This window comes from Salmo trutta, chromosome 21 (assembly GCF_901001165.1).
Source record: "Salmo trutta chromosome 21, fSalTru1.1, whole genome shotgun sequence".
Lineage (NCBI taxonomy): Eukaryota > Metazoa > Chordata > Actinopteri > Salmoniformes > Salmonidae > Salmo > Salmo trutta.
In genome coordinates, this window is record NC_042977.1 from 41,929,019 (window position 1) to 41,940,257 (window position 11,239).

The 11,239-nt window shown below is 41.5% G+C and overlaps 1 protein-coding gene across 1 annotated transcript; it reads right to left on the reverse strand.

Moving 5' to 3' along the window:
• Window positions 1-398: 398 nt before the first annotated feature.
• On the reverse strand, window positions 399-6,096 carry LOC115156468 (histidine-rich glycoprotein-like). Its single transcript, XM_029703889.1, has 2 exons — window positions 6,080-6,096; window positions 399-1,218 (listed from the first exon to the last, which is right to left on the reverse strand). The coding sequence occupies exons 1-2, from the start codon at window positions 6,094-6,096 to the stop codon at window positions 399-401; spliced, it is 837 nt and encodes a 278-aa protein (XP_029559749.1).
• Window positions 6,097-11,239: the final 5,143 nt, after the last annotated feature.

The window sequence follows — 11,239 nt, forward strand, 5'->3', positions numbered from 1 at the left end:
AAAGGGAAAGGGGGATAACTAGTCATTTGTACAACTGAATGCATTCAACAGAAAAGTTGTCTTTCGGATTTAACCCTCTGAATCAGAGAGGTGCAGGGGGCTTCCTTAACCGACATCCATGTGATCGGCACCCGGAGAACAGTTGTTGTTTGGGGTCAACTGCCTTTCTCAGGAGAAGAATGACATATTTTTACTTTATTGGCTGAAGGATTAGATCTAGCAACCTTTCGGTTACTGGCCCAATGCTCCTACCCGTCGCTTGTCCTACATATCTCTGCTGCCTTACTCCTCCCTCTCTCTTTCATTGGGCCGCTCACACACCGGGAGGTGCCACTTTCTGGACCCCAATGGGATGTTACTCTGACTCAAACCACGCCTGTCACTTTGTTCTGTTGATGTTATTCTGTTCTGAGCCCCAACCCGTTGCTATAGAAGGCATGGTAATGGATCGGCCCGTTGCTATAGAAGGCATGGTAATGGATCGGCCCGTTGCTATAGAAGGCATGGTAATGGATCGGCCCGTTGCTATAGAAGGCATGGTAATGGATCGGCCCATTGCTATAGAAGGCATGGTAATGGATCGGCCCGTTGCTATAGAAGGCATGGTAATGGATCGGCCCGTTGCTATAGAAGGCATGGTAATGGATCGGCCCGTTGCTATAGAAGGCATGGTAATGGATCGGCCCGTTGCTATAGAAGGCATGGTAATGGATCGGCCCGTTGCTATAGAAGGCATGGTAATGGATCGGCCCGTTGCTATAGAAGGCATGGTAATGGATCGGCCCGTTGCTATAGAAGGCATGGTAATGGATCGGCCCTTTGCTATAGAAGGCATGGTAATGGATCGGCCCGTTGCTATAGAAGGCATGGTAATGGATCGGCCCGTTGCTATAGAAGGCATGGTAATGGATCGGCCCGTTGCTATAGAAGGCATGGTAATGGATCGGCCCGTTGCTATAGAAGGCATGGTAATGGATCGGCCCGTTGCTATAGAAGGCATGGTAATGGATCGGCCCGTTGCTATAGAAGGCATGGTAATGGATCGGCCCGTTGCTATAGAAGGCATGGTAATGGATCGGCCCGTTGCTATAGAAGGCATGGTAATGGATCGGCCCGTTGCTATAGAAGGCATGGTAATGGATCGGCCCTTTGCTATAGAAGGCATGGTAATGGATCGGCCCGTTGCTATAGAAGGCATGGTAATGGATCGGCCCGTTGCTATAGAAGGCATCAATTTAAATGATCCTGTGACTGATATTTGGTGTTCTCAACTCTATTGTTCAGTGGAGGCTCCTCAGAGAAGGAAGGGGAGGACCATCCTACTCAGTGAATTTCAGAAGAATAAAATAGTGAAACGGTAAAAAAAGGTATCCTTTTTAGATAAAACTATAGTAAATATATTCACGTCACCAAGTAACTGATTAAAACACACTGTTTTGCTGTAGTGAAGCAGGTTGAGAGCTTCAAGAGATGAACGTACTTTGGTGCGAAAAGTGCAAATCAATCCCAGAACAACAGCAAAGGACCTTGTGAAGATGCTGGAGGAAACAGGTACAACAGTATCTATATCCACAGTAAAACGAGTCTTATATCAACATAACCTGAAAGGCCACTCAGCAAGGAAGAAGCCACTGCTCCAAAACCGCCATAAAAAAAGCCAGACTACTGTTTGCAACTGCACATGGGGGCAAAGATCGTACTTTTTGAAGAAATGTCCTCTTGTCTGATGAAACAAAAATAGAACTGTTTGGCCATAATGACCATCATTATGTTTGGAGGATAAAGGGGAGGCTTACAAGCCGAAGAACACCATCCCAACCGTGAAGCACGGGGGTGGCAGCATCATGTTGTGGGGGTGCTTTGCTGCAGGAGGGACATCACAAAATAGATGCCATCATGAGGAAGTAAAATGATGTGGATATATTGAAGCAACATCTCAAGACATCAGTCAGGAAGTTAAAGCTTGGTCGCAAATGGGTCTTCCAAATGGACAATGACCCCAAGCATACTTCCAAAGTTGTGGCAAAATGGCTTAAGGACAACAAAGTCAAGGTATTGGAGTGGCCATCACAAAGCGTGAGCGAGCATGGAGGGCTACAAACCTGACTCAGTTACACCAGCTCTATCAGGAGGAATGGGCCAAAATTCACCCAACTTATTGTGGGAAGCTTCCCGAAATATTTGACCCAAGTTAAACGCAATGCTACCAAATACATTTAAGTCATTTAGCAGACACTCTTATCCATTCACAGTAGTGAATGCATACATTTCACACATTTTTTTTTCTCCGTACTGGTCCCTCGTGGGAATCGAACCCACAACCCTGGCATTGCAAACACCATGCTCTACCAACTGAGCCACACAGGACTACTTAAATACTAATTGAGTGTATGTAAACTTCTGACCCACTGGGAATGTGATGAAAGAAAAAAAAGCTGAAATAAATCACTCTCTCTACTATTATTCTGACATTTCACATTCTTAAAATAAAGTGGTGATCCTAACTCACCTAAAACAGGGAATTTTTACAAGGATTAAATGTCAGGAATTGTGAAAAACTGAGTTTAAATGTATTTGGCTAAGGTGTACGTAAACTTCTGACTTCAACTGTATATATGTTTGTAGGTTAGGTTGTAGCGACCTTATGATGGGTATAGGGCAAATTCAAGTATCATGTAGTAGCCTAAACCTATCATTGTTACATTGAGCTGGGGAAATGGCATATGAATGACAGTCATCACATATGCTGTAATAGAAAGAAGGCCATGCTCATAAAACATGTATTGTCCTGCCATCGACCGCCACTGCTATTGATGTACTAGGTCTACTTAAGTTATATAACAACTATGCATGCATTCTCTGTATCAACCCCTGTGAAGGAAAGTAAACAAAGATATGTATTTGACTTTCACAGTAGCTCCCTAGAATTGACAACACAGAAGGCCAGGTTCAGAGAGAAACTCATGGCCATTAAACAGAGGACAAGCTGACAAAACATCTCATCCCTGTTTCACTGAATATATCCCTGGATATATTTTCTCAGTAGCCAATGTGGAATATAAACTGTTTCAAGGTCAACACCATTATGGGATTCATTTCCTCCAATATTGTGCTGTTGGCACATAGACAAAAGTGACTTGCTAAAATGATGAAACAGGGATACGGTAGTCAGCAGCGTTTGTTTTCCTGACCTTCCATAATGTCAGCGCTTTTTGCATCAGTGCCCATGCACCGTGGATAACGTTGGGCCAACGTAGCATAAATCAACGGCAGCAGCAGTGCACCTATCAGCATTACTGAAAAAACTACAGGTAGCCTGTGACTTGTTCTGCCTTCACCACAACGTGCATCCGCCGTTTACCGTTAACTTTAACAAACAAAAACACATACCACTTATAAAAGGGGAAAACGTTTGTTCTATAATCTTTGCACATACTTTTCATGTCTCTTACCTGTCCTGAGTTCGACATTTGTATGCTTCCTCAGCGAACGACAGCAAATTCAGATTGCCAGCTAGGCTGCCAAAGAACAGCACACGACACTGACATCTGTAGGTTGATTTTGCTACTTCAGTTTTTAATTAAGGACTCAACATTTTAAATGATGTACAGAACCTGCGGGAAGCAGGGCTGTTGAGGGTGCTGCAGAAGCCCCTAAAAAATCGAAGAAGAAAAATACCAGGAAATAAAAATATGTCTACATAAAAAAAAATCCCCAAAAGTAGTGCACTGGGCCTTTACTAGTCCTGTATTAGCAGAACGATTTAGCCTTTATCTACAGATGCTTTCAGACTTCAGTGGTTAACTTCCTGTGTTTACTCAACACCATGACACAGTTAGAGGAAGGAAGTCCGTTTATCTGTCAGTTGCTGTAAGGGTTGTTATCAGCAAGCAAACAGCAGCTGAGACACTGTTTCGTGGAATGGGAGGAACGCAGATTACAGGCTACAGCGGTGGTTCACAACCTTTTTCGATGACTGTACCACCAACTGAATTTTGCTCTGCCAGGAGTACCCCTGAAGTACTCCCTCATGTGCATTTTACCAGTAGGCCCAGGGCCAACTTTAGCCTTTTGGCTTGAGTTGTTAAGCGAGATTTGTTTTGGGGGACCCATTTACAGCTAATTTCCTGCAATTCTAGCATTTTATAATGACTTGTGCCATGTTAATAAGATTTCTGAGTGAGAATTACTAACAAAATCAATGGGGTCCCCTGGACATCAGGGCTGGCTAGACTAACTACCAATCTAAAAACATTTAGCTGATATTGTTAATTGAGAGACTGTCAGTGACTGACATAACAAGAGGAAACTGCTGATGCACAACCACATTTCTAAATTGCCCCTGGTGTGATCTACTATTCTTACTCTCAATAGTAAGTTGAGATCCCACTGAGTTCCCCCAAAAAGTTGATAAATAAAAAGCTTTTGTCGCTTATGCCTGGAACTGGCCCTGAGTAGGCCTATGGTCTTGTGAGTCTTCTCCAGTACCCCCGGGGATCCTAGTACCCCTGATTGGGAACCACTGGGCCACAGTGTTGAAACATGCCACTATGTACACACACCCTATTCACTATTTAATACACTACTTTTGACCAGAAATGTATGGGCCCTGGTCAAAAGTAGTGCACTCCATAGGGAATAGTGTAGCATTTGGAACGGGGCCACAGGCAGCACACACACATGCTTAAACACCATGTACACACATATCTATGTGCTCATGTGGCCCAATTGACATTGAAAGGACTAAAACCAAATCGAAAATGTGTAGGAATGATAATGGACCTACTGTACATTTACAGTCTCTCCTCTCAGTCCAGCTAGCTAACAGTCATCTATAGTCTCTCCTCTCAGTCCAGCTTGATAACAGTCATCTATAGTCTCTCCTCTCAGTCCAGCTTGATAACAGTCATCTATAGTCTCTCCTCTCAGTCCAGCTAGCTAACAGTCATCTATAGTCTCTCCTCTCAGTCCAGCTTGATAACAGTCATCTATAGTCTCTCCTCTCAGTCCAGCTTGATAACAGTCATCTATAGTCTCTCCTCTCAGTCCAGCTAGCTAACAGTCATCTATAGTCTCTCCTCTCAGTCCAGCTAGCTAACAGTCATCTATAGTCTCTTCTCTCTGTCCAGCTAGCTAACAGTCATCTATAGTCTCTCCTCTCAGTCCAGCTAGCTAACAGTCATCTATAGTCTCTCCTCTCAGTCCAGCTAGCTAACAGTCATCTATAGTCTCTTCTCTCTGTCCAGCTAGCTAACAGTCATCTATAGTCTCTCCTCTCAGTCCAGCTTGATAACAGTCATCTATAGTCTCTCCTCTCAGTCCAGCTAGCTAACAGTCATCTATAGTCTCTCCTCTCAGTCCAGCTTGATAACAGTCATCTATAGTCTCTCCTCTCAGTCCAGCTTGATAACAGTCATCTATAGTCTCTCCTCTCTGTCCAGCTAGCTAACAGTCATCTATAGTCTGTTCACTCTGTCCAGCTAGCTAACAGTCATCTATAGTCTCTTCTCTCTGTTCAGCTAGCTAACAGTCATCTATAGTCTCTCCTCTCAGTCCAGCTAGCTAACAGTCATCTATAGTCTCTCCTCTCAGTCCAGCTAGCTAACAGTCATCTATAGTCTCTTCTCTCTGTCCAGCTAGCTAACATTCATTGAACAAAGCTAGACAGTCAGGAAGCATCACAAATTCTAAAAGTAATGGACAGAGGACTACTTTTGGCAAATTTTGACTTCAAGGAAATATAATACATTTTTGGTGTGGCCCTCTGGACCTCGGTGAAGACCAAATGCGGCCCCTGGGGCAAAATTAATTTGACACCCCTTGCCTACATTGTAGTACATTATCACTGCTTACTTTGAGTAATATTACACAGTAATGTCTATGACTATAATGTGAAAGACTCTGTTTGACTTACAGGTTGTATCTTCATGTCAATCGCCCGACGCCTTCAGCTTCTTCTCAACCAGAGGAATCCGATGTCCCTCCTAGGCGGTCTCTTCTGGCTGTACACACCGTTAGGGTTAACACTGTAGCACTTGTAGTACCAGAAACCTCACAGGTAACTCTCAGCACAGTTCACATGCTGTCCTGGTCCATGTCGTAGAAAACCTCTGGATGTTGTTGTGGGAGAGGGCATGATCAAAGGGGTTTAGGATTAAGTTGAATTTAATTGTGATACATTTTGAATCCAGATGTGTCATTCAACATAAAAACCACAATAAAATGTAAAAAAATGCATTAGGCCCTAATTTATGGATTTCACAAGACTGGGAATACAGATATGCATCTGTTGGTCACAGACACCTTAAAAGGTAGGGGCATGTATCAGAAAACCAGTCAGTATCTGCTGTGACCACCATTTGACTCATGCAGCGTGACACATCTCCTTCGCATAGAGTTGATCAGGCTGTTGATTGTGGTCTGTGGAATGTTGTCCCACTCCTCTTCAATGGCTGTGCGAAGTTGGATATTGGCGGGAACTGGAACACGCTGTCATACACGTCGATCCAGAGCATCCCAAACATGCTCAATGGGCTACATGTCTGGCGAGTATGCAGGCCATGGGAGAACTGGGACATTTTCAGCTTCCAGGAATTTTGTACAGATCGTTGTGACATGGGCCGTGCATTATCATGCTGAAACATGAGGTGATGGAGGCGGATGAATGGCACGACAATGGGCCTCAGGATCTCATCACGGTATATCTGTGCATTCAAATTGCCATCGATACAATGTAAGTGTTAACATGACAGCTAAGAAAGCCATTTATACAGTGTTACAGTGTTTATAGGCTACTGTATACACTGAGTGTACAAAACATTAGGAACACCTTCCTAATATTGAGTTGCATACCCAGAACGGCCTCAATTCGTCAGGACATGGACTCTACAAGGTTTCAAGCGTTCCACAGGGATGCTGGCCCATGTTGACTCCAATGCTTCCCATAGTTGTGTCAAGTTGGCTGGATGTCCTTTGGGTGGTGGACCATTCTTGATACACACAGGAAACTGTGGAGTGTAAAAAACCCAGCAGCGTTGAGGTTCTTGACACACTCAAACCGGTGTGCCTGGCACCTACTACCACACCCCGTTAAATATTTTATCTTGCCCATTCACCCTCTGAATGGCACACATATACAATCCATGTCTCAATTGTCTCAAGGCTTAAAAATACTTAATTAACCTTAACCTAATCTCCCCTACAGCTACACTGATTGAATTTGATTAAACAGGTGAGGGGGATCATAGCTTTCACCTGGATTCACCTGGTCAGTCTATGTCATGGAAAGAGCAGGTGTTCCTAATATTTTGTAGACTCAGTGTATGTAACAGCAGATAAGGATAGCAGTGTGGGAACTGGAAAATATGTTTTGGACTTCTCAAGGATCCATTTTGACCTAGATCTAACGTAAAGGTCCCTATTTTTCACAACTTTCAAAAGTTGATAGATACTTTCTAGGCCTGCAAGAAAATAGTCTACAAAAGCCTATAAAAGTATACACATTTTCTAGTATAGGAATCACCTAAGTAGATCTAGCTATTTATATATTCTTAATTCCATTCCTTTACTTTAGATTGTGTGTATTGTTAGATATTACTTATTAGATATTACTGCAGTGTTGGAGCTAGAAACACAAGCGTTTCGTTACACCCGCAATAACACCTGCTAAACACGTGTATGTGACAAATACCATTTTATTTTATTTTCAAATGAGTTTTAGTGACTGGAACGGATGGAGAGAATACAGATGCAGGTGAATGGCAGACGACAGTAAACAAGAGACAGAAAATGAAAGTGATTTAATGAAATCACCACAACGTTGCAGTGTCTTCCTACGTGTCACTGACCCGTACTAGATTGCCTATTGCTGCTTTACGTTGACAGAACGGATAAATATTTAACTGTCGCAGAGAAAGTGGGCGGCATCGGGTCTCAGAGAAGAAAAGGACACTAGTTGGCCTACGTCATGTGGCCGTGTTATCAATGGTGCGATGACAGGGTAATTGTTTGTTTTGTTCATTAAAAAAAAGTGAGAGGAAGGAAACGTTGCTCCACATGGATCACTAACCGGGTGCGCGCGCGACAATCACATTGACAACCGAGATGAGGGGAGGAAAAACTAGGCCTACCATGTGACTGAAATAGTGTATGTACAGAGGAAAACAGTTTAGGAGAGCATGATATCTATTTACCAGGTCAGGTGAGGCAAGTGGCCAAGGGTTAGATATTTTGTCCCAATGGCACTTTACGCGCGGACATAAATCAGTCGTTTCAGCACCATGGATAGCGAACGGAGACTCGCGCAGGTAATCATGGAAATGCGGTCGGAAATCCGGAAATTGGAGTTCGAGAACATGGGGCTGAGAAGAGTTGGAAACAAGTTAAGAAGGAGTACTACCGCCCCTACATTAGTGGCCGAATACAAAAGTGAGTCAACCCTTCACGGTTTCCTTTTTTCTCACTGTTTTTAGGGGTTGAAGCATATTGGTTTTTTTTTCTGTATTCTTATCATTTGTTTCCCTTGACATGGTGAAATAACTCAAACAGGGATTGGTAACTTGTTTTCTAATTTGGCACACAGAAACAAGAGGCCATGAGTAACTTGGTCAAAAAGAATGGCACCGATTGGCCTACAGGTGGTGCTGTTATAAGCAGTCTCACTTAAACCCTCATATCTATAGGCCCGTTTGACCTAGAGACTTGAAACGTTGTATGTAGGTGTCTTTCCTTATGCTGAACCAATCTGCCTCAAGGACCCATAAGGTCCGTCAGGATAGATTTTCCTCCATCTTGGAAATTTCGGAAAACATTTTAAAAACATATTCTCATGAAACATAAGACCAAATAACACCCAATTTAGTATGTAGGCCCATGGCACATCTCTTAACTTAATTGGTTAAGAGATGGCTAAGTTATTGATAAATCAGGAAATCAGGGCTATCATGGCCTATCAACTTGAATCTTGTCATCAAAGTCATTACCATGATGAACCATGTTAAGATTGGCATTGATATCTTTAAACAATAAAGGAAACTACTGACAATTCAGTTTTTTGACTTGTAATGCTAATGCTTAAAATAATCATAAAATGTCTTCTTCTAATGGACTTAAAGTCACAGATTCACTCCAAATTTGGTCTTTGGACTCATCACAATAGTCCCTAAAAAGTTTGAGAAAATAACGCTGATGAGTTCAAAGATGGCCGCACTATGCCAGAATATGCTAAAAATGCTATAAAAATCTCTTCATGAACCATAGGACCAAATTACATCAAATTTGGAATGTAGGCACATGGACATGTCTTAACTGAGTTTGAGATAATACCCCAAAAATATATGTCAATTTAAACCACTGTAAATCCACTCCACAGTGGCCTATCAACTTGACCTTGTCATCTCTGTTAGGGACATCCCTAAGATAAGCCACACTGAATTTGTTATTGATATAAAAATGTAAAAAAGTTAACTAACTCATTCTTTGTACGTGTAATGTTAATGTTAATGTTCAAAATCATATGCAATCATCTTTTCCTCATGAACCATTTGTAAGATTCACCCTAGATTCTGTATTTAGACTCGTTACATCAGAATAGTTGCTACATTAAAATATAGCTGCACTGTACATCTAGATGCACGTTAGCATGCCTAGTTAAATAAAGGTTCAATTAAAAATGTAAATTTTAAAAGCAAATATGACAATGATAAAAAATACTTTTAAAAATTCTTCTTCTCATGAACCATATTGACTCCAGAATGGGTATATAGACTCAATGAATTAGCCTCTAATGAATTTGAGATTGATTAGTTGCTGCATTCAAAGTCAGCCACCCTACAGTACTAGATGGCACCATATCACAGCAGGGCTAGAAGAAGTGAACCGATGGACATGGGGCCATGAAATTTGGTATGTAAACCTTATGTATATGTCCTTAGAAGCTGTGTGACTATAAAGTGACTGCACCAGACCAGTTGGTGGCACTATAGATGTCAGTGGCACCAGTGGCACCATAGGATACTAGAGCAATAACTAGTGATCAAGTGGACTTTGTCTCGTGCAAATTAATGTTAGATTTAAATTATGCAGACAAACAATGTGAATTATTGTGATTAGTATATCTGTATAATCACATATACTAGCCCTATTATTGGTTTGAACTTAGTGAAAAGTGGATATTTTATTCTGGAAAATGTGAAATTGGAAGTCTTGATGCTTGCGCAATCAGCATATATATATATATATATATATATATATATATATATATTTATATTTATGTATATATATGTGTGTGTATATATATATATATATATATATGCAGTATACATATAAATATTCATATATAACCTCAATACATTAAGTAATGACTTTCAGAATGATTACCTGCTGCATCCTACAGCACTACACAAAACTTACATTTACATTACATTTTAGTCATTTAGCAGACGCTCTTATCCAGAGCGACTTACAGTAGTGAATGCATACATTTCATGTCATGCATTATTTTTTTTTTAAATGTTGTACTTCACTTGCGTCATCCTTGTGGTATTGAAAGATAAACATGGTAATGCTTTCACATAAAGGAAGATAGTTCCTACATGATGTGCTTGCTTTGTTATCCAACTGATCTTGTGTTCTTTCTGTCATCCCGTAAACACTGCTGCTTGCAGTTATATTTTTGGTTTGTAGCCTTATGTGAAGAATACATGGGATAATGCAATGCATTTGGCTATACAACATTATTTTACAATCTGTCTATTGCCTTATTCAGAGAGCATCGTCATGACTGTGAGAAGATATTCCATCTTCCAGTCCTTGGTCGATCATCGACCCAGGAGATTTTAATGTGACCATGGTGCAGAGAGAGAGAGAGAGAGAGAGAGATGGAATAGCCCTCTGATGGAGGCACGGTGGACACTGGACAGCATAATGTGACATGTGAAGGGTGACATTTACTTTGTATTTCCGTTCATCACCTGACCCTCGCCTGACCCTCGTCTTGTTGTGATGTGTGTTTTGTCCTATATTTATTTATTTTATTTGTATTTTTAATCCCAGCCCCCGTCCCCGCAGGAGGCCTTTTTCCTTTTGCCTTTTGGTAGGCCGTCATTGTAAAGAAGAATTTGTTCTTAACTGACTTGCCTAGTTAAATAAAGGTTAAATAAAAAAATAAAAAAATAACTATAGCCTTGGATTGATAAGAGCGCAACGTTACCCTCTTGTGGGTGTTTACTGTATTGCAGTG